Raw genomic sequence first — 24,514 nt, 5'->3', positions numbered from 1 at the left:
AATGTTCTACTGAAAGCGGAGCTCAGAAAGGTCAGTATGAAAGACAAGAAGAATACAGAGGATGAAAACTGAGATTTGAAGACAACATGCCCAGCTGGAATAACTGCAGGCAAGGACAGTAAAGTCAGCGCCTCAGCTCTCCAAACAAATTATTTGATTAAGCTAGAAGAACACCTAGTAATTTAACTCCATTCACACAAAGTTCTTACTCAATCAAAAGATCAGTTTGCTCTTGCCCTTACATTTCACTGCTTTACAATGCACTCTCGGTGACCTTTTGCTCTCTAGGTTTTTCTTTTTCCCTCTTCTCCTTTTCTTCAAATGATAGAGAAGTGCACCTCATCTCTTCTGGTTTCTCACTTTTTCTCTTTCTGCCCTAAGGTACAAAGAGTCTTTCAGTAAAATAATTGCTTCAAAGGAAGCCTTTACCTCAAGCACCAATACTGATGGATCTAGAATCTTTCCGTATTTCTGTACTTAATTTACATTTGTTAACTTCTGGACACTTAATGAAGAAGTAAAAAATAATTTATCACAATCTTACAAACAAACAAAAAAACCCCAAACCCCCCCCCACCAAAAAAACCCCAACCCCGAAACAAAATCAAAACAAAACAAATACCAAAAGCAAGATTATGTTGAAGTTGGATTTCTACAGTAAAATTCAAGGACAGTTCAAATTGATTAAGATCTTTTTCACCTTTCCCCATCATCTGCACCATTAAAGGTTTACTTAGAACTTGCGTTACACAAGATCCATCTTTTCAACACTTGCACAAACAGGAAGCAAATCCTTCTGATGTAAGCCATTATAATGATGGAATAAAACAGAGTTTTAGTGCTCCTTCTATTTTTGATTTGTTCCTTTTGTTTTGCCCCATTATGCCTAGTTCACGCATTCTACTTTCCAGGAATATGTGAGATATATCCTCAATTGTAGTGTGTAGGGCTAAAAGTGGTGGCTGATGGCCCTGATCGTTCTGGCACTCCTGGGAATCCTCTCACCACATTGGCATCTATGAATATGCAAGTTATGGCTAGAAGTCAGAAACTGGATGGATTTTCAGCTCCTAGAAACAGCTAAAGTGCATTTGGTTTACTGCTTTTTTATTTTATTTAATCTTGCAAGGTAGAAGACTTTTTTCCTGGCTCCTCTAGAAAGGTTAATGCACTAGGCTGGCAATAATTGTGAGTTCTGCTCTTTTCCCTTTGCTCTGAAACGAGGGGTCCTCACATGCAAGTCCTGCTTCCCCACATGGGTGTGGTTGCTTGCTTACTAATCCCATGGATTTGTAATAAATCTGAGAAGCTACCTGGGGATACAGGCAGCTTGAGACATCACGCCACTCCTCTGCTAATGACACATATCTCTAGATCTCCTCTTTAATCTGCCCCAAATGGTGCCAGTGTCCTGGTTTTCTCAGTGCCTGATCAACAGAAGGACTTGGGTGAGACCTTGATGACCAGCTGAGATTTGATTTAAATAGGGCAGAGGTGATACTGCTGGGGAAAGCAGCCTAGGACTGTGGCAGAGATTATGTCTATTCCTATTAGTGAGAAGCAGTATCCTCACCTGAGTAATTTCAGAATTCAGATAGCAGCACCAGTCTCCTGTGTTTCCAGTTTTAATTTATCACTGAACTTGTGACAGTTTGGCCTCTGGTGCCTCAGGCTGCATTCCTGAAGCATGGTTTGGAAGCATATGAAACAATTCTGAAATATGCACAGATGTGATGTTTTTTCACAGTAAGCTGGTTTACTGCTCACAGTTGGTAACTTTAGCATCTTAAGCAAAGATTTGTGCAGAGAAAAGGCATATATTTCTTAAGGGAAATTGTTAACAGTTTTGATTTTTGTTGAAGTAAAAAGGTGCTGGCTGTTTTTCCTTATACAGAATTTGACAATGTTCTAGAAATTGTTGGATCAGTACAGTTAATCTGGATCTATGAGCACTTACTGGTACAGAAAAGTACACAACAATAACAAATTTCTGATGTGCCTTTCTTTGGTAGCAGCAAGGGTGGAAGGAATTGGCTTTTTGCCTCCTCAGCAGCCCACCTGCAGCCTGCCCAGTTTAAGCACAGGACCTTTGTCTAAGCTTCAGGTACTTGAAAAAAAGGAGCTCCAAACCCAAGTGCCAACTTCACCATATTCAGCTGGGGAAGGCAAGCACCTCTGACAACTTCAGGAAAATCTAACTGCCTTACTCACAAGTCTAAAGGTCTAACAAGCTGCCCTTCTGGGAGGCCTTCAGGGACAGCTCACTCTTTGTTGACTCAAAAATTTTGAGATATCTCATTAGGATGAGGACAGCTGGGCAGAACTGTTTATCTTTAGACCTTGTCCTTGGGGGACGTAGGGGTATCTGGCCTTAGGCTAATGGCACATCTTACAGTTGTCCTGGAGCTGTTCCTCCAAGTGCTTTGCGGATTGGTTGACCTCAAAGCTCAGAGATAAAATCGGCTCCCAGATAGTTCATGCCCACGGTGCAGTGCGTGGAGCTCTGGCTCAAAAGAGGAATTTGCCCTTGGAGATTTAAAAACAGCCCTTTTGTTATGACTCTTTGCTGTAACTTTTGCCTTCTTCCCTTGAGGTTGCACAAATCAACTGTCATGAAGTGCCAGCTATAACTAGTCAGGAGATGAGAGTGAGGAGATGAAGAATTGAAGCACAGGTACCCCCACCAGCAGGTTTACCATGTTTCTCATGACACCCATCACGTGGGACAGGCTGTATTTGGAGATACACCCTATCTTGTGAATGAGATTTTTTTTTTCCTTTTGAATGTCTAAGAAGCAACTCCTGCATTCTGGAGCTACCGCAAGAAATGCTGTGTGGCACCTTATAAACAAAGAAAGATGGTTGGTTATGGGTTTTTTTTTTTTTGGTGGGGTGTGGGTGGGTGGGGGGAATATGTCTTATCTCTATTGTAGAGCTTCTTATTTTGTGATTTTTCCCCAGTATAGAGACCAGAGGGATTTAGATGCAGTGAGAGGATGGAGGAATAAACAACTGTTGTGGATGTATCTAACCAGGAATTGATCCCAGATCACAGCCACTGGAAGGATCAACTGTGTTTACATAAGGAACCACTGTGCAGAATGTGCTAAATATAGGTAACTCTTGCCTTAAAGAGCTTACTGTCCACAAAAGACTGAGAGAATAAGGGACATAGAGAGAAGCCTTGGAAATTAGACATTTTGAAATCTCAAATCACCATTACTTTATGTGGTAATGAAGATGATTTCTGCTCTCCCATTTGCCTGTTTTTCTTGAGCAGGGATGTGCAGGCTGCCTCAGGCAGTACAATACTGCACGTATTAACTTCCATTCTGCTCTTTCACAGGAGAAGCCGTGATGGGAGCCAGGGATGTAGACTAAGAAAACACAGAGCCAGTATAATGGAAGCATGTTTTGTACAGTGTAAAAGCAGCCTAGCTGACAGTCCAGAGCTGAGAGAGAAATCTGCAGTAGAACAGCTGGCAGTGCAGATCAGCCATCATGTTCCATGGGTTCCCAAATTTGCAGAATGTGGAGCTGTGAGCTGGCACTGCCAGCCATGCCCAGCTGCCATCTGGGAGGTGTAAATCAGCAGCCTCCAGCCTCAATCAAGGTTTCAAGGGACTAATCTAAGGACTAACACAACTCAGCAACTGTCTGCAGCAAAGTTCGCCTCAGGAAGGATGGAGCAGGAAGGCAGCTGAACAGGAAGTGGCTAAATACAGTTCCTACCAGGATGTGAAGGTGGCTAAAACAAAATTTGCTTTATTCATGCAAATGAGACCTGCTAAAATTGTCTTTGTTCTTCCATTTATTTACTTGTGGCAAGCCAATTCAGACTGGAAGGGAAAGGGGGCAGCAGTATTGTTTTCTATTCAGTTAATCCTTTTTGCTGAGTCCTGCTACTGCAACCAGTTATCTGCATACCTTCCAGCAAAATGGGGATTTAAACATCAAAGTACTAGTTTAAATTCTGGAGGACAATCACTGTGGAGTCATCAAACCTTCCAGCAATTGTGCTGGTTTCTTCTTTGCTGTAAATCTTATCCTGCACTCCCAGACACCCACAGCAGCCCCTGAAGCCAGCTGGATCACTGACCAGGATAAAGCTGTATGTAACACAGTCGGTCCCTTGCACAAAGGCACAAACCTAAACTGCTCCTCAGCCATTTCACCAGGCCAGTCACTTGCTGTTTAGCTCAAATTAATTTAAAACTTGAAGTCTTTAGGTGTCCTGTTTGGCTTCTGAAAAGTTTCTTGTCCAGCCAACAGAATAAGGTGGAAACTGTGGCTGAGAGCCGCGGGAGTGAGAAATGCTGCGAGGCTGTGCAGGTAACAGAGCAGTGTCAGGCACATGCTGACACTGAAATCAAGCACATGAAATCAAGCACACTCTTCAGCCAGGGCTTCTCCTGCCCAGGGTCACCTCTTCAGCAAAAAAAGAAAACAAAAGGTTTTGTGGATTTTGTTTTCTAGTTTTTGTTTTTAAGGGCTTCAAGTAATGTATGTTAACACCTTAATATTAAAAGTATCACAGTTATCAAAAGGCTGAGAATGGGCAGCTCCAAAATAATATCCAAATAGTGACTTTTGGCTTCTGTTTCCCCGCAGAAGTAAAACTGCATGTCTGCTGAGGAGCACTGATTAAATCCTCTGCTGTTGTAAAATCATCAGATACATTCAAACCTCTCTTCTGATTCTAAATGGATCCTGAATTATAGGAGCATGTTCCTTTCTGATAAGTACTTGGGAAATAATCTATGTGATCATATTCAGCCTCCAAGCCCCACAGTCCTTGCTTTTGGACATAGTGCTAAGTTTTTAACATTTGTCTTTTACTGTCTGACTGTATGAGGAAAGCTTCTTAGCCACACAAGCAGAAAAATAACACTCAATTGCCAATGCTATAAATAAATCAGTACTTGCTCTCATCTATAAAGATACAAGTTATTCATGTTTAAGCATGGGCCTGGAAAAATCATTCCACAGTCAGTCAAATAAAACCCAATCGAAGGCATTTTCACGGGTGCTGAAGGATGAGGTATAGGCACGTTTGAGCAGAGTGATTGTTGCAGATTCAAATTTATGCTTGTGGACACAGTCCTGGCGGCAAAGAGCTGTCCCCAGGTGTGGACTGTAGCTCAGGAAGGATGACCAAAACATGCCAAGATCTATGATGAGAAGGAACTTCTTAATATTATTTTGCTGTTGATGTAAACTTCCCTAGCAAAACCACCTGCCACTAAGATATTTCTGCTAAAAAGTGTACCTTGGTCACCTCCCTCAGCCGTGCTGCATGGCAGAGCACTTACCTCTATGAGCATGTAGAAGGAGAGCAGCGTGATGCCCAGGTTATACACGATGAGGTGAGGCCTGAGAGAGAAAGGAGGCCTGTTCTTCATGAACTTGTTGCCCAGCCATATGCAGAGTAGATATGCTCCAGTAAGGAAAAATGTGGGAAGGTAAGAGTCCAAAAGGAACCATCCTCTAACCCTGGTATCTAAAAAAAGAAAGACATGGAGCAGGCAATTAAGAAAGCTATGGTGAAGTATTGCTAAAATAAGGCAGAACACACAATGAAAAGAATCTGCTAAAAGTGTGAGATGGAACCAGCCACTCTTTCCTCCCAAAAGCTATCCATTCCTTTTAACTTATCAAAACTGCATGATAAGTTCAGAGAATGTGGGCTGAAAACTCCATGGAATTCCCTAATAATTTAAGGTCACTTAAGTCACCTTATTTTAATAGTAAAGAGAAAACAAAAGGGAAAACACCATTCTTATATGCTTTTAAAAATTTTATTTAATATATTAACTTAATATTTATTTAAATCTTATCTTAATCTGCTCAACAGAAAATCTGCAGACAGAATTAAATCCAAAGTATGCAGGTAATGTTGCCAGCTCATGTGTTATTTTAATTCTGCACCTACCATAGAGCTAGGAAGGTATAGAGCATTGACTAGAAAACATTCATACAAGGAGAAGACTTTTCCAAAATATTAAATATGAAAAACCAGTGGCAAATGTTTACTTTGATGGTTATCAAAGATTTTTGGCTGGGCAAGGGCTCACTTTCTCACAGTTTCTGTCCCACTTGCCTGGTCCTGAAATGAAATATTAAGGCCAAATCCTGCTTGCCCTATTCACACAAGTAATCCCATTGGCAGTAATCAGTCAGTTCAGTGTATATGAGCAAAGCCTAATCCCAGATGCCAAGCTGGAGGCACAACTTTGTTGTCATATGAGCAACTGGATGTCATGAGTGAAAGGGGTGTGCTTTCTTTTCTTTTTTCTTTTTACAAGACAGAGAAAAATATAGAGTCAATTTTCCATAGCAACATTCTTCAGCCATTTACCTATGGAAAGAACAAGGGCGCATCACGGCAGGTTTTTAGAATGGCTTACAGAGTAAGTGACAAAGAAGTCAGTGAGGTCATTGTGCAGGTCTCATAGAAAGTTGTTCTTTCCACTCTTAGAAAGATGTTTTTGCTCTTGGAAAATATTTTAAATTACTTAGATTATTTTTTTTACAAAGGCCAAGATTGTGTTAAAAATTGTAAACCAAAAGCTATTCACAGTGCATGAAGAAACATTTTACTGTTTTGCTGCCTGTGTTGAAATTGGAAAATACTGGGCAATGGATGATGCACCAAGTAAATGTGCTCAAACAATTAGTAATTGATTGGAATTTTGCTGTACTGTATTCTTTCCAACAATTCCTTCCTCAGAAATACTTGCATACGGGTATATGTAAAGTGAAATTTTACGTATGTTGGAGTAACCTGCATATGAGCCAGGCTTTGAACACCAGCTTTCTTCCTCAATACATTTTCCCTCTGCCTCCCCCCTTGCTTCCATCACAGTGGCTGTAACATTCATCTGTTGAATTTGGATTCCATGAGGCTTGTTAGCCCTTTCACAGGAAAGACTTTCAACCAGGCCACCACTGCCATGGAAATCCAGTGCTCTCCTGCTTTTGACTCTCCCTTTTGGACTCCCAAAAACCTCTAGGAGCAGAGAGGTGTAGGATTAAAGCAGTCACAACAGCACAATCCTTCCTTTTATGGCAGCCTTGCTTTGTTGTGCATTACCAAGCTAGAACGCCTGTTGTCTGTCTTCAGATCTCAGTACTTCTTAGGATCACCTCAGTGTGAGAAGGAAACACTTCCAACAATCTCCTAAAGCTCACAAGCCATGTGTGAAGCACTGGAATGAATATTTTAGAAGTGATTCTGCTCCCTTATGGGCTCTCAACATGACACAGGAGTCACAGGACAGCTAAAGGTTGAGTGTTTGAATGCTGATGTCTTAGGAGTGTGTGTTTTAGGAGCATAAGGATTTAATTTATTTAATTGCTACCTAAATGAAGATGTAGAAAGCAATCATGTCAGCAAGACTGCTATCTAAGGAAGAGTCTCCCATCCGAGGATTGCAACACTTGATGCACAAAGGTTACATGCACAAAGGTAAATTGGCATCAGTAGATAGAAAAACTGCAAGTGTGCTCAAAAACGAAAAATATTCAGAAGCGTTCAGAATACCAATTAAACTACACAGAATAAATTCTGCCCCAGTATGCCCTCAGAAAGTTCTTATTCTGCTGTGAGTGGCCACAAGCATGTGGGCTGATCCACACAAAAGCAGAACTCGTGTGCTTGTTCAGGTCAGCATGCCAAGTATTTTTAAGTTCTATAGTATTCCAGTTTCAAGAGAAATTGTTTAAACATGTACCCTTCCTGAATATTTCCCACCACAACCTCAATACCTTGAAGAGTAAGACAGTTTCTGGCAGAAAGTGGTTTATAAAGGGCAGCCAAGGAACGTGACTGTTTTGTTTCCACTTCCACTTATCCCTGAATGACAAGCAGAGGGAGGTTTTTATGTGTCAAGAAGGGGGAGGAAAGGGAATGTATTTCAAAAGAAGTTACAGAAGAATGAGAGATGAGAAGTATTTCTGTTGACCGACAGTTAAATCTCCGTGTTCAAGTACTATAAAGTTACATTGTCGATAGGAGAAAAGATTATTTTTACAGTATTGAACTTGCACAGCATCTGAAATTGAGACCGAAGCAGTGAATAAAGTCACAGTGGGAAAGCACTGGACTACAGCAGGGGAAGGAGCAGGCGCCCGCAAGCTCTGATCGCTCTGTGAATAAGCTCATTCACGGTCACTGGCCATGATGTGCCAAACCCTTGGGGTGAAATCCTGGCTCCTTTTAAATGAGTGGCAGGCCTCCCAGGCTCTTTAAACGTATCAGGCCTTTATCAATGAGGTTTAGAAACACTTTGATTCAAGTTTCTGTATAGCTTTGGCCAGTCAGTGTCTGAGTAGATTCACTCCTTTTTAAGGTGTAGAGGGTAGATGGGAAAGTGCTTTTTACTTTATAATAACTTTACCAAAATACATCTCTTCTTGACCACCTCTGTTTCTTTCACAGATAAAACAAACAACCAGTTAACTGGATTTAACTCCTGCAATTCAATACTATGTAGTTTTTCCTAACACCAAACAGTACTCCGCGGATGAAAGGTTACCCTGGAAAAATTATCTCTTACAGAAGAAAATTGTTATTTCACTTGTTTTCAATTTGCCTTGAACATAAGAACAAGAGGGACCAACACCAAATTGTAAGACCACCCCTTACTTAGAGATGAAACCAATGGGTAGGTATATGGCTGCTATTCCCTGACCCAAAGGACTTGTTCTGCTAGTTCCAAAGCAAACATGGAGGTTAAGTTCTCTACAAAGCCCAGTTGATACCAGTGAATGAAGGTACAAAATATGCCAATATTTATAAATCAAATTCAGACCTCTGATAGCCTATTTCTCATTGTAGTAGGGCAGTACTGCAGCTTGTATTAACCTGATGCTCCCAATGTGACAGAGATAGCCAAGCTCTAGTTCTCAGAGGATTCTGTCTCTTCTAGTGCCCTCAGACACATCTGTTAATGATGACAAAGACCTGCACAGTGACACAAGTATCTCAGGAGTTACTGCCTAAAATACAAACAATAAATAGGGGATTGGTTTTTAAAAGAATAGAATGCTGTTATCTATCCTTTCAATCCATCTTGCTGCTGAATGAAATGTGTGCTGTGGTAGATAAAAATCAGTAGAGAGAAAGAAGAGGAATGGTTTGTGGGTTTAGATGTTTGGGAAAGCTCTCAAATTCATTAGATATTCATCTGTGGGATCATTTGATTTAAAACTGATTGCAGTCTATTGTGAATTATTTATGTGAATTATTTATGTGGATAAACACACTGGAGGGAGATATGCTATTCAGGAAATGTATGATACTGTGTCATTATACCACCAGTTAAATTAAAGATCAGAGTGCAGAGGCATGGACAAACAAAGCTATCTTCAGCACTGATGTCTGGAGAAGGAGGGTGATGTACTTGGCAAGCAATACAAATAATACTTGTTTAATTGAAGGGCTTTCTAAAATCCCAAAGGGATCTCTGTGCTATTCAGAATTGGATCAACTATAGCTTACTCCTTCAGACAATTTGTCTGGACCAACAAGGAAAGAGAAATAAAAGAGAACATCATGTTTATTTGGAAAAAAAAAAAACAAACAACAAAAAAACCCAAAAATGAAACACCAAAAAATAGTGCTTTTGTTCTTCTGATCACATTTCTTTGTTAATATTAAAATGTACTATTGTAGAAGCCATTAATAAAACCTATTCTGCTTTAGCCACTCCTGCTGCAGTTCCCAAGCTATTCAGTGTTTCTTCACTGGAAATCTTTCTTTCAACTTCACATCTACTGTAGACATGATGGAAAAGATTTTGTAGCCAGCCAGCCGGCTAAGAAAAATTATAATTTCTTGTGTTTAAGAACACATTTTTCCCTTTTACTTCCAATTAAGTAAGAACTGTTTCCGTGACATGGAGAACATTACTGCAACAAATTGGGAATCCATAATCATGCATCCATCCCCACAGCAGCAGTTCTGGATTTTACTATGGGTAGAAGTTTGCAAGGCAATTCCTGAAATTAAACCCAGCCTTATCAACAGAGGTGGCCTTGCAGGGGCCTACTCTGAAGACTGTGTCCTTTCTAAGCTCCTGTCTCATCCCTTTCTTGTATTTGCTTGGCTCTCTTAGTCCAGACTTTGATGCTTTTTCCTTGGCTGCAGTCCTATTTTTAGGTTTCTTTTTTACTTACTTGTTTCAATCCTAACATGAGCATGAGGCACCTCCAACCTACAATTATTTAAGTTACTGTTGTCCAAACTGTTCCAGAAAAGCAATAATAGGAAGTCAAAAGATGCATCTGTTCTCTCACCCAGTCTATTGGTTTATTGAAATTTTGGATGTGATCCTGCAGGTTGCTTTTGCTCCAAGCATCCTTCTGATTTAGGCAATTTAATAAGTAGCTGGACCAAACAAACTGGATTATGAATGACAATCAGTCCTGAAGCAGATCTTACACTTTCAGAAAGATCCAGGCTTTCAGGCTTTTTGTTCCACGTTAGGATGAAAAACTGAATTTCTCTGATATTCTCAGAAGCAAAAGAATCACAAATCATTGCATTGATAGATTTGCTACAATAATGGTGTCTTCCTGATAATACTGTGATTCTGCCTAGTTTACATTTTTCAATAAGAAGTTACTCAGCAAAAATTTTAGAAGTTTTTTGAGTGGTAATCTCTAGAAGTATTATTTCCTTAAAGGACTGTAAATGGAGCAGCTTACCTCGAGGTCCAAACATATAGTCCACAAATGCATTTACTTCCCGGTCAAAAGCTTTCAGGGTCTCCTAAAAAACATGGAAAAGGCCATGTGAAAAAGACATTAGCTCAGGGCCACAGAGAGAATACTATTAAAAAAACCCCCAACAAACTTGTAAAAGATTTCTCATGCACAAGTATTTCCAAAGTACGCAACATGATGTATACTGAAAAACCCCAAACCTCTTTAAAAATTAATTTAGGGCAGATTGTGGTCTAGATAGCAATACAGGTCTCATTCCTGGAAACTGGCCAAACCAGAACTCTTTAGGAAGGGAAATTAAGGTTTATGACAATCAGCAAGTACCACAGTAAGCCCATCTGTGATGGGTGTAGTTTTCACTCTGACAAAGATGCTTCTTTGTTTTTATTATGTTTCCTCAACTGAATATCTCAATGCTTTACACTTAAAGAAGGAAATCTTAACGTGATTGAAGTGACTTTGAGCCAACTGAGATTGACTGACTGATTGACTTTGAGCCAACTGAGAATTCTCTAAACCAGGCCCCAAGTTCCTATAAAGCAAGCCTACAGAAGAACCCAGAGGTCCAGTAATGAAGTTCAGGCCACGTAGGGTGGCAGGAAGAGGCAGGTAACTTTACAGAGACATTGTGTTTTGAGGTCTTAGTCAATGAATCTGCTAAGCTGGCAGGTTTAGCAAATTTGTGTCTGTTTTTGACTGAGATGGGAGGTAAGCCATGACCTACACAATCCTTCCCCCAGTTGGATGTGGTGATCTCTTTCCAGACTGCAGCTCTGGGCAGTGGCTTCCTGCATGCCTGTGCCTGAACAATTCTTTGCCACAACCTGAGGAGAACCCCAGGTTCTCCCTCTCTTCTTCCCAACAGTGTCCTACTGTGCTTGATGAACTAATTTCAGCACTGAGAAAATGCTGCCAGGTTGAGGAGAAAGACACAGAGTGATGCTGAGCCTCTCTGCAGGCCAGGAGCTGCTGAGGCCTCTGGGTGCCTTTGGATGACAGATATCTCCACACCAGCCTGGACTGCAGACACCATTAACAGATTTGCCTTATGAAGAACCATATTTGCACACTGGAAGTTCCAGCCCTGACCTCCCCACGCCTTCAGTAGGATTGGGTTTTGATCTGGGCAAAACCCAAGCTCCTGGCACTCCCAAGCCAGCAAAAACCAAGTTCCTGGCACTCCCAAGCCCCTTCCTTGTGTTTCTTCTGACCTTGATTTTGGTCCTCAGACTGTTCCAAGTGGACAGATTTTGTGTGAACAACTGGTAATGGGAGGTTCTTTCAGCACCTTGGGCTATAAACCTCTGTCTCTGTAAGATGCTACTGCACTGACATTTTCTTGGAGAAAAACCCAACAAAAACCCCAAAACGAAAAGTGTATATTTTTCTAAACAAAAAAACAACCAACCAAAAAAAAAAACAAAACCACAAAACCACCCCAAACAAACAACCAACCAAACAAAAATATTTCCTCAAAAGAAACTGATGATTCACAACACAAAAACGTTTGTCATACTTCACAGCAGTGAGGAAATAAACTAGCTTTTAGGAAGGTGTCCTGGCTACAACCCATAAAGAAAGGCATTTTCCTAATTTCAGACAATTACCTTAGCAGTCTAATGATGGCTAATGTCACAGGAGGTGACTCGATTTCTAGGTGTGGTACCTGTGCAAAAATCTGCTTCCATTTTTATCCCCTAAAGCTATACAGTAGTTCTGTTATTGTTTCATGACAATGATACTCCCATTTGGGAAATGCCACACTGCTGCTTGTCTGTGATGTGCCCACCTGCTGCATTGATTTGAAACAGACCTACTCCTGTGCTTCATGGTTTTGTGGTTAGACTTAACAGATTGCTTTGGAAAAAATACTGTAATGGATTTGAGTGACTTGTAGGAATGAGCATGCAAAGCTATTTGCTTTCATGCTTACATTACATAAACAAATTTTACATGTCCAGAACAAAGTAAAACACCATGTATATTCCTTTTATATTAAAATACTGTAGACAAACCTATTCTCAGCTGCATTGAAATGGAAATTAGGTACTGAATGCTTCTAACAGTTAGATGGAGGAACAGGAATTGTAGGGTATTAAGTAGAAAGAACAGAATAAAAGAAAATATTCATAGAATTGTTTAGGTTGTAAGAGACTTTTAGGGCATCAAGTCCAACTGTAAACCCAGCTCTGCCAACTCCACCACTAGACCATGTCCATGAGTGCCACATCTATACATCTTTTAAATACCTCCAAGGATAGCGATAAAATCTGTGATTTCCCTGGTGAGATTGTTCCAGAGCTCAACAACTCCTTCAGTGAAGAAATTTTTCCTAACACCTAATCTAAACCTCCCCAGCCCAGCTCGAGGCCATTTTGTCCTTTCCTTTCATTTGTTACCTGGGAGAAGAGGCCAACCCCCACCTGGCTACAGCCTCCTTGCAGGCAGTTGTAGAGGGTGATAAGGTCTCCTCTGAGCCTCCTTTTCTTCAGGCTAAAATACCCCCAGCTCCCACAGCTACTCCTTATAGGACTTGTGCTCCAGAGCCTTCCCCAGCTTTGTTGCCCTTCTCTGGACCTGTTCCAGCACCTCAATGTTCTTGTATTGAGGGGCCCAAAACTGAACACAGGATTTGATGTGTGGCCTCACCAGTGCTGAGTACTGGGGGATGATCACAGCCCTGGTCCTGCTGGCCAGACTGTTGCTGATACAGGCCAGGATGTCACTGGCCTTCCTGACCACCTGGGCACACTGCTACCTCACATTCCACTGACTGCCAAGTCAGCGGAACAAGGTGGTCAAGTTCTTTTTCCAGAGGGCATCTTTCCAGCCACTCTGCCCCAAGCCTGTAACACTGCATGGGCCTTGCTGGGCCTCACATGATCGATTCAGCCTGTCCAGACCCTTCTGCAGAGCCTTCCCACCCTCCAGCAGATCAATGCTCCCACCCAGCATAGGTTACTGTCTTCATTGATCCAACTTGCAACCTCTTACACCCGGCTAGAATGAGCAGACAGCATGCTGAGTAGATGAGCCAGTCTGAAATTAAATCTACCCTCTCATCAGTGTGCTTAAATGACACAGTGAGGACTTGTACCAGCTGACAAACTTGGTCCCATCTATCTTAATTAGCTCTACAAAATTCAGTGCCTGGTTTGCCTTCATTCGTAATTTGAGAGTAGAAATTTTTCTAGGAGGGGCAGCAGAGAAACAAATATTCTTCTTAAGAAGAATATGACAGCCTTTGCATCTCTTTCAACACTGTACAGCTTATTTTAGTTTACAGGAAGGAAAATAGAAATTTACAAGATACAGATTTGTAAGATTGTTATAGAAATTATATTTGTTTATATACCTAAAACTAGTAGTAATTGGTTGGGAAAAGAAATTCTTAAAAAAGGTAGGTAATTTTATGTGACTAGTCTTGACACCTTCCTGTCAACACTGCTACAAGTGTCTATATTGTATTTCTGGGTTTTAGAACATGTCTTTAATAGCACCTCTGTGCAGATTAGATGCACATATCTTGCTGAGCATGATCTGTCATATTTCTAAAGAAAAGCAAACAAAACCAAAAATCCATGTGCTCAGTCAACTCACTTCTCTCTGGCAAATCACTGTAATAGCCTTTATCAGTGAAGGTATTTGGGTTACAAGGCTAAAGATCAACATGTCTTTCATGTTGTTTCTCTTTTTGTATAGGACATTGCTCTGGGTATTAGCAATGTATATTCCTTGGCAGGATTTTGGACAGATTTGCTGAAGATCTATTTACTTAAACCTATTAAAAAGACAGTAGGTTATCTGAGCAAATGAAATCACCCAAATGGAAAGATCTGGAGGGAGTATAAAGTCAATGATGATAAAGCGACAGAGATCTCTCTAATGAGATATTTCAGTATTTTTGCACAGAAATGTAGGTAAGTGAATAGGTAGCATGGTGCACATAAGTGAATTAGCTTTCATGCCACTGCACCTAAAACACAATTTCGAAGTCACAGGGTATGTAAAAAATATATCACTTATTATATATTTATATTTCTTTGTAAGATACATTGAGAGACCAATATCTACTGGATTTCTAGCAGTTTTAGCAAAAGCAGTATAAGCTATGTAAAAATCAGGTAAATGCTATCTAAACAGCGCAGATATCAAAATAACTTTGATTTGTCAAAAATACCTTTGATTTCTCAAAATACCAGTGGTCGGCCATTAGGCATTATTTATTGATCAGTGAAAACACTGCCTCAATGATTTAGGTTTGCTCTTTCTGTAGTTTTATAACCAAACTACTTGGATCCAATAGAAACATGAAAAAACTCTCTGAAATAAACTTCTTACAGGTGACTAAACTGCATTCAATTGTACTTATGCTATTTGGAACTTTTTGTATTACTGTTGGTTTGTTTTCGTCGTTTTTTAATTCAAAAGCCTTGAATGTCATTCAGTGCCTCAAAAATCTGAGATAATTAGTTGCTCCTTCTTACACAGCTGCATAGAAATTAGAATACTCTGTAAAAAACAAGATCTCATTTCAGACTTCAAAGAAAAAGTGGAAATGGGTGCCAGCCTCTGCTCTCTGATGCAGCTCCTAGAAGTAACAGTGATATTTCAAAGTACCCTGATTGAAAACACATACATGCTTTATTTTATTAATTTTTCCTTGATTCCCCAAAGAGTTCTGCTCTGTACATAGTCAGTGTCTGCAAAGTACTGGAATGAATCCAAATTTAGCAGCATGTTTAAAGAAACTGATCTTAGATGCTACCATGCATATATTTAAATATACAAATATTAAAGAAGATTTTTTAAATTGTAGTGTTGGCTCTAGAATGGCTGAAATAGCAGATGAAATGAAGCAAAGTTGAGTCCAACTCAGAAATGCTTATAGATTAAATTGTTTAACTTTATATTGCTTGAAGCATTTAAAATTACTCTTGAACAAAGATGTACAGTGAGGGACAATTCTCCATTGCTTCAGACAATCTTCTAGGATATTGTCATCTTTACCTTCTATGATTTGTGTGTTATACCTTCAGGGGAAACAGATACATATAAATTTTACTAAAAAAATCCCAAAAGGAAGCACTTACTTGGGGATTTATATGTAAACTGCAGAGAAAGTTGAAGCTGAAGGCAGAAAGGTGAGACAGATGCTTCTATGAATTGTGTCTTATAAGAAGGGAGATATTCAAGGAAATTGGGAGGCAGGACATCCAGGAGCTGCCAATAAACTGCTGCTTTGTGTAATTTATGCTTAATATATTGATCTCACTGCCAGATAATCTCATTGAGAGTAGGAACAAGCTGGAGTGAGCTCATGAGAGAAGCACAACTAGATGGGGCATGAGGCTGCTGCTACGTCCCATGGATGTACTGGGAGGGAGGGAAAAAATAGCTAGAAGAGACATTATCTTAGATCTTCTTTATTAGCATTTTAGACTAATCATTTGAAGAGACAGAAACTGGAGTCCTTACTTGACATGGTAATTTGTGTCCCACATTCTGGGACATTCTCTCCACTCGGGTGGCTGACCAGGATTAGGGGCTGTGCCACAAAAGCCTTACCCAGCAGAGTGGTGTTGCCAGAACTCCTAGGAGCAGCACAGCTCTCTGTGGTAACCTGGGCTGACTAAAGGGCTCTTTTGCCAACATAAGATGGATCCAGGGGAAAGGTTTTTGCTGCTGTAGCAATCTCACTGCCTGAATCCTTCCATCTCTCCTTCAAAGGCATGTAATTTATGGCGACAGAAGTGACTGAAACCAAGGGAAGTGAGGGAAGTCCAGCTGGTGGTCTGGGTCTGGACAGGTGCCCACATAATATGTGGACAACATTTGGTAATGCTCCTACTTTGTAGAAAATAGCCAAGAATAGCTAAGAAAATAACTGTATGTTAACTACTCCATCTAAATATGTAGTCATTCTTTTAGAATTCCAAGAAAAGAGAGAGCTGTATCTTTGTTTTGGAAATGCAGGCTGTGTAATATATTCTAATATAATGCAAAAATCTCTGAAAAATACAGTACAATGGGAAAAAATAAAAGAAGGCCGTTCCAACTTTAGCACAGAAAATAAAAAATGAATAGTCTTTGCATGCTTCTATTTCTTCTACAGGCTTTCAAATTAAACTGTAAGCACTCCAAGAAAGAAAGATGTTGCTACTGTGGTCAGTAAATTATTTTAAAAACTTCTAACCTACCTTTGAAGGTAGGATAGAATAGCATTGTCTATGTTTGAGAAAAATATAGTATTTCTAAAAGGTCTTACTGAGAGCTGTGTCTGGTCAGAGAAATTTTATCTGATTTTCAGTGGTTTTTAACCAGATCATATTTTACTCCTATTAATTTTTCATACTGTGCAATATATGATTCATTCCACTGATAAAGCTTGCATGCATAGGTGCAAATGTCTGGATATTTTCCCAGTTGACATAACCAAATTCAGCACTTTTTGTGAAAGTTTTTTTCTGCAGTTGAAGGCTATTTTTTGCATGTATTTGGAAATGACTGGCTGTGGGTTGGCAGCCTAGGTGAGGGTGGGAGCTTGCAGGTCTGCCTGTTATCTGACAAAGCAAATTGGTGGGGGAACTGATTCATCAAATAGGTGGGTTTTTTTTCTGGAAGGAATTGAGAACAGCTGTTTGAACAGGGATTACAGCCAGAAGTGCTGAACACCTTCCCTTGTGCTGATTTAGTCACTGAAGAGAGAGCTGAGTTGATGATGGTGTTACTGAGGATGCAAAGATAAGGGGAAGGCAGCTGCCAAGGGAAGGCAGGCTTGCAGGTTTTCCCTGAGCAGCTGCTCAGGTTACACTGCCTGGAAGAAAATGCAACTTCTCAGTGGATTCTTCAACAAGAAGACTGGCTAGCTGTTTCTGATATAAAAAAATGAATGGATATGAAGTTTGGTAACCATGGAAAGACACAGCTAAATGTAGCCAGAAGTTTTATCTGGCATTTGAGCTGTCTAGGTGCCTTGACTTCAGGTTCTCTTAATTTATTGCTGCCCAGAGAAATTTTACCACAGAGCTTAGCAGTGCCTGAAGGGAAGCGGGAGGCTGCCAGTAGTATTTGCATCAAACCTGAAGCAGAATATTTTACTGCCTAAATTACCAGGAGCATGCTGAAAGATGCTCCTTACACTGGCAAACTGAATTTAATTTCATCTTCAATTTTAGTTCTGTGTTCTCTCTACTCAAACAGATCTTTCACCCACACAAGCATTTCCCCTTGCAAACACAGCCAAGATAAGAAAGCAGTACCTGGATACAGGCATGCCAGGTGTGCCTCTGATACAAGTGTTCACACCTGCTCTCTGTTTAATCTGTCAGTGGACCTTCAACTTGCATTCTAAATCTGCCCTGAGACTCAGACTAGCAGTTAACTCTGGAATTTATTTTTCTGCAACTACAGTTCTTGTCTCCCTATGGAAAACTTAAATATGTGTCACAGCAGGGACTAGAATCCAGATGTTGAGATAAATTATTTCAGTTCCAATGTTCCCCTTTTCTTTGATGGCGGTAATAGCTGACTACCCTTAAAAAATCAGGGGGATTTGCCAGCCCAGGCAGTTAAGAAAGTCATAAAAAGATGTCAGACATGAGTTCAAGCTAGGTAGAAAAGTAGTTTGACCTTAAAAATCATTTAGTTCTAACCCTCCTACCATGGGCAGGGACATTCCCCCAGACCAGGCTGCTCAAAGAAGAAATCCTTCCTCTTGATAATGTGCCTCTGCACTTCGGGGAGTTAGAAATTGATCTTTTGGCAAGCATGCACCTAAACCAAGTTTCTGTGCAGATTCCATGTGTCTGGTGAATAATGTCACCTTTATGCAGTTCCATTTGTGCCAATGGTACTTTTTGTGAGTGTTTCCACACCCAAACCAGACCAGAACATTAGGAATAGGAACAGTGGGGCCAGCAAACATCCCCTGTCAATGCCCACAGTGGAGAAGCAGTAGAGTCAAACCAACAGCTCCCACAGGCAGATAGAAATTGCCACAGGAAAGAGCAAGGCCAGAAGGGACTTGGCACAGATCTCCTCTGACTCAATTCTCATTTTCTGCTAGAGCAGCTGGGGGCAGAAAGCCAGCCCCATCCTTCAGTATCCGCTCCTCTGTTATCTTTTTCTTCTGGTGAAAGGGAAGAAGACTTTGTGGCTTGAAGATTGAGAAACTGCCACACTTTCCTCTGCGGAGTGTGAGTTTGGGTGGCCTCCACACGAGTCAGAGCACAGGGCTCCCTTAACAACCCATCCTTAGGCATCTTATGGCTCTCTGAGTATTATTCTCAGAGAGCTTTTACAGAAACAGTGGCCTACTAAAGGCAGAGCCTTTGCCTTGCTGTCCTCGTGGCACCTGTGAGTACAAGTTGTGGGTACAATTGTTCCTCACCCTGAGGAAGCAGATCCCTTTGAGCTTGCTCATTGCCCCCAAAACATCAAGCACACCCTGCTTCAGGTGTCTGAGCTCCAGGCCAAGCTTTGGCTGATCACCTCAGAATGGCAGAGTGACCCAAGGAGACCTGCTATGCTTGTTCTTTCCCAAAACATGCTTGCGCCCCATTTGTTCATGGCTGTAACCACAGTGCCTCACACCAGCTGTAATCCCTCTCATCTACAGCTGCAATATCCACCTTCACTGCTGAATTTTTTCTCTTTTTTATTTTTTTTAACAGGTGTAAATCTATAGACAACCCTTCCTGCTGCTGCTTGTCTGAAACAACAGCGTAAGGATTGGACACATTAGCTCACACATAAGGGAAAATGCAATGGATAATAACCCAATGCAATGAAAGAAATAAAATTACATTTACCTTTGGATCTTCTAACATTCACCTTTCTAAAAGACTGGGATACAAAATGAAGATCAAACTGTAAAAGCTTTGCATTTGTGTTTTCATTCTCTCTTCCTAGCTAACAAAAATACCCTTTCTATTTTTCCCTTGTTCCTCTAAAAGCCTGGCTTTCAACTCATGATACTGAGGTATCACAAAGAGAGCTCTTACGGCTCTCTGAAAATGCCTGATTTTAGCTGGAGTGAAGTAGAAGGGCAAGGTCTGCCTCGTACTGACAAACTTATAATAATGCATGACGAAAGCCCAAAGCCCAGCAGGTATTGCTTTAGTGCAGTTACATTTGAGAAGTGAGTTGTGCAACATTTTACTTGGTGTAAAACTCCTGAAAACTGATTGCCTGGCTTTGGGGATTGCTGCCAAAAGCAGGAACTTTGCAAGCACCTCAGTTCTGTGTGGCAGGCCTTTACAACCAGGAGATGCTGGAGGAAGAGTTTTCTCTCAAGCCTGATCAGTTGTGGGTTGATGACTCACATTGGAAATGAGAGTTTGAGCTGTTTTCAGCTGGTGACCCAACATACTCCAGACTTTTCACTTCTGATAAAAGGGTACTAATATTTAGCTCCCTTCTGCTTTGGGATTTTAAATTTTGTTTAACAAGAGGTTTATTTTCACTTGGTTTTGTAGTCCTGCTCAGTGCTGCACCTGCTCATCCCACACATGGGAATAAGGATGGAGGAATAGCTGCTTTATGGTTTCCATCAGGATTCAAATCAGCTTAAAACACCATCAATACCATAGGTGAGAAAGCACTAAGAGACAGAAGAATTTTAGTGAAAACATTGTAACTATGTGAGCTATTTCAGATATCAGTCTTGTTTCGGGACTATGCAATCTGCTAGGAGTCATAGAAAATATTAACTGCTCACATAAAATGAGGCAAGACTTGTTTTACCAGTCACACTACTGTCAGATCAGTTATTGTGAGATAAATTACTTTTGCAAATTTAATCAGCTGTTCAAGGTTTGGTTTGTTTGTTTTTTGGGGTTTTTTAAAGCACAAGGAAAAAGAATTTGGAAGGTTTCTGCACTACAATTGCATGGGTTAGAAGAAAAGTGATTTAAGAACCCATTAATATTTACTTGACTTTACAAACCCCTTTCATAATTGAAGTGCTTAAAAGCATTCCACCCTTTACACATTTTTAATTTCTTGATCTTATCGAAGGCTGAGGATCACAATGTTTCCAAGTGAAAAATCCCATTTCTTGAATGACTGTTTGCATGATTTCCCTTCTACAATTACCAAACTTTTTTTCCTCTGTTACTTGTGAACATGCTAAGCAATCACTAAAGTAATGCAAGCCAATTTCAGCTCTTAAAATAGATCTTACATGGCCTTAAAAGAAGAGTAAAAAGAATTGCTGCTGTGGTCCAATTTGCAGCATCTGTCAGTCATGTACACTCCCAAGAACTGTATCTTTGTAATCCATCCTCTTGCTTGTTATCAGAATTTCAAAATGAAACTGTCACCAAAGCAGATCAGTGCAATCCTTTTAAAAGTAATCCTGCTCAATTCTACCTGCTACACAGGGGAACATCAGCTTAACTTGTAATTAAAGAAGATTTCTCTAGGGAGACCTCAGATGTGGCCTGCCAGTTCCCAAGAAAATGGTAGCAATTATTGACCTCATTTTCCTTTGCTCTAACAATCAGATTTAAAATGACAGAATGACCTGGGCTGGAGCGTAATTCCTGACAGTGATGATGTGACAAGAATGTATGATGGTGAGGGAATAAACAAAAAGGAAATCAGTTAAAAATGAAACAGTAGATAAAAAATTCTGCCTCCTTCTAACAGCCTGAGTGAATACATCACTTTCTCAAGCAAAGCAACAATCCTTGGCCATGGGTTCTATCTTGAATAACAAAAGGTTTCCTTTGGAGCAGACAGGTCTTAAAGTTACAAGCAAAGAACCCCGATGAGTTTTTTTTTAGAGAGAAGTTAATTCTGTTTTGGTTGCTTTCTTAATTGTCTGTTTAGCTCTTGTTGACTTTATGAGGCGTTGGGAAGACAGATCAGTGTCAGAATTAATTTTACATCAGCAATACGGAGGCCAGCACAGCTTAACTTACCTGCTTCCAAACAACTAGGCTTGATAAAGGATGCCCAACCAAACTGCATCTGAAGAGACAGTATACAATTTCACCTTATTTAAGAGCAAGACAGCCAGCTGCACTTTGAGAAGCACAGGAAAATAATTCTACCAAAACAAAGGAGGCAATCACCCTTTTAAGGCTTTGGATTTACCAGATTATTTAGTTTTGGAACAGAATATTCCCCAAATATGTACTGGGTGTAGAGTGTTTGCCCAAAATTTGCTACATGTGCTACTACTACACGGTTTTTGCAACAAAGATTTTGCATCCTACATTTAGACCCATACAATAAATAAACCAAAAGGGCAAATGAAATGGTAGAGGAGAATTACAACAACAAGTTTATATGGCAGCTAAGTTTTCTCAGTATGCCATATCATGATAAATTTGTTTTCCTCACTATTTGCAGGCAGATTTTGTTGCTGCAAAGAAGCTGATTCCATAAGCTGGTATAATGCATGCAGGACTCTATTTTGTGCTTTGCATACACAATTGATCATTTTTCTGGAGAAAGAAACAGGGACAAGCTGACACATATCCTTTATAGTACTGTGACAATCCCTTAATTTTCTACGGCAACAAACTTCACGATCTAACAGGAACGGATCCTCAGCCTCTGCACACGATCTCATGGCTTGCGGGACAAAGAACCTTAAAAAAAACCACCAAACTAAAACAAAACTCCCCAAAAAAACCCAAAAGCAAGAGCTCTGATTTTCCCACAATCCTGGCAGTGCAGGAGGACAAAGGGCACTCTATGCCAAAGAAGTAGGTTTCTTGGTTGCCGTCCCAGATGTCTGCAACTGTGTCCCCATGGCAGGGATTAATGTGCAAGGGACTGCCTGCCCCTCCTGATAGAGGCAGAGGGATCAAAAAGGATTTTATAAAATGTGGTCCCTGGCTGGGGCTTTCCCCCACTGAACAGTTTTGCCTGAGTTTCTTAATCAGCTCATACCAGTGCTGGGGGGGTCCTTGGCTGCTGGCAGGGGAGACAAGGCAAGAGTATTTGAAAATCTGTGTGGGTAGCATTTCTAGTTCCTCTGGGCACACTTAAAAGTAGGGCTGTGTGTTTTTCTCTTTAAAAGACAAGAAATTAAATTAAAATAAAGTACTGAAATGTAAACATATGAAAATTAGATAAAGTGTTAGGTTGCTTTTTACATCTTGCAATCTTTGACAGGCAATTGTCAGCAGCCCTTCAGAAAACTGTAAGTCAAGAACTCAACTTGTAAAATATTAACTAAATAATTGCTTAATTCAGACTTTTTCCTGCAGTCTTAATTCCCTTGATAGACATACTTTTGCCAAGGACAAGAGTGGTAGAAGATTGAACACAGCCTCTGAACCATGTAAAAAAAAAAAAAAAAAAAGGAAAACTGTAAGAGATGCTGGAAAAACTGACAGCTCCCTACATAATTAACACTTGTTTTAAACCAGTTACCAAGTCTCATTTGTCAGGATGCATGATTTAGAATGCACTTCTAACATATAAAATGCTACAAGTACTGTATGTAAGAAAATTAATGAAATGCAGCAGATTTTGTTTGCATCACTTAACCATGTACAGTACATATAGGCAATATCTTATGAATTTGTGAAATTCACTACTATTAACTTCGTACTCCTGAAGTACATTAAAGTTGCAATAGCTAGGGACTGTGCACAGAAGCCTGTTTTAAATATTAAAGGTTCCATGCGTAAACATAAAATTGTAATGTAGGATACCTTATTTTTTCAGAAACTAATAATGGTCCTGAAAATACTTTCATCCTCACGAGTGAAACAGTCTTAAGTTGATGCAATTATTTAACTGCCTTGAACTCCTTATAAACATACAGAAAAACTAAATCAGAGATAAACATCTGTGGCATTTTAAGTACCATGAAAGCCACTGTGCTGGCTGGAGAGTTGGACTGCCATGCACAGGCTTCTCAGCTGTGCTTCCTCTGGGCTGGGAATGACACTGCAGAGCTGTTGGCAGTGCTGGTCCTACAGCTGTTACCTATTTTAGATAAAGGGATTGGTTAATTGAAACTATCCAAACTGGAGCTCTTAAAATACACTGTACCAAGTTCATGTGAGCTGTGCAGGACAGTGAACGCAGCAAAGGAATGGTGCTGTGTGCCTGGGAGCTGGTGCAGCTGGAACAGGAGCAAAGGTGTTCATATCTCTGGCTAGCAGTGACTTCTTTCATATAGATCCCCCAAATCAAACCCCTTCTGCCCTGCATTTTCACTGAACTAAGCCACCAAGTTCTTGTTTCCATAGATCCAGAAGTTAAAGTCATACTTTCAAGCTTTTCACTGTTAATAGTAAAACCAGGATTATATTTAAAACTAATACCTCTAAATGAAGATTTTTACTGACCTCTGTAAATTCAGAAAGCTGAGAAAGGAACAAAGTGGGATTAAAACCCACAAAAGCACATCTATAATAATGCTTATTATTACAAGTTTGCTTTTTTTTCCCCCCAAACCCTCTACTGAATGTCTTATTTATGCATTAAATGTACTAAGATGAATTCTGTCCAGCAGAATTTCTGTGGAAAATTGCACCTATAAACAGTCAACTGGGCTAAGTACCTGCCCAAAGGCAAAACTTACCCTGATACATACTCTGTCTAACCTGCTCAAGTTGTTGAATTATACAAGGACATTTAACCAGGACAAATTTCCATCTCCCTGCCCCTGGAAGAAGCAGGAGATTTATGAGGGGACATGTCCATAGCACACTTATAACCCAACATGTTATGGGTAAATGCCATGCTGGCTGCTGGAGAGACCAGCAGAGTTCCACATGGATGTAACAGCCCCCTTGGCCAGACTCACAGGACC

General features: G+C 40.3%; 1 protein-coding gene across 2 annotated transcripts in view; it reads right to left on the bottom strand.

Annotated features, from left to right (window-relative positions):
• The window catches only part of ELOVL2 (ELOVL fatty acid elongase 2), a 50,964-nt gene that overhangs the window by 15,885 nt on the left and 10,565 nt on the right, over positions 1-24,514 (bottom strand). Inside the window, exons 1-3 of one of the 2 annotated variants that reach the window (XM_038127819.1) lie at positions 21,657-21,683; positions 10,711-10,774; positions 5,313-5,500 (exon numbers count right to left, since the gene is read on the bottom strand). In XM_038127819.1, the coding sequence (XP_037983747.1) occupies positions 5,313-5,500; positions 10,711-10,726 (204 nt within the window). In that variant the 5' untranslated portion in view covers positions 10,727-10,774; positions 21,657-21,683. Of the gene's footprint in view, positions 1-5,312; positions 5,501-10,710; positions 10,775-21,656; positions 21,684-24,514 lie in introns of those variants that run through there. The other variant, XM_038127818.1, reaches the window with a different exon arrangement.

Source organism: Motacilla alba, chromosome 2 (genome assembly GCF_015832195.1).
Source record: "Motacilla alba alba isolate MOTALB_02 chromosome 2, Motacilla_alba_V1.0_pri, whole genome shotgun sequence".
Classification (NCBI taxonomy): domain Eukaryota; kingdom Metazoa; phylum Chordata; class Aves; order Passeriformes; family Motacillidae; genus Motacilla; species Motacilla alba.
The sequence above is the reverse complement of the archived record's forward strand: the minus strand, read 5'-3'. Positions and strand labels throughout refer to the sequence as shown.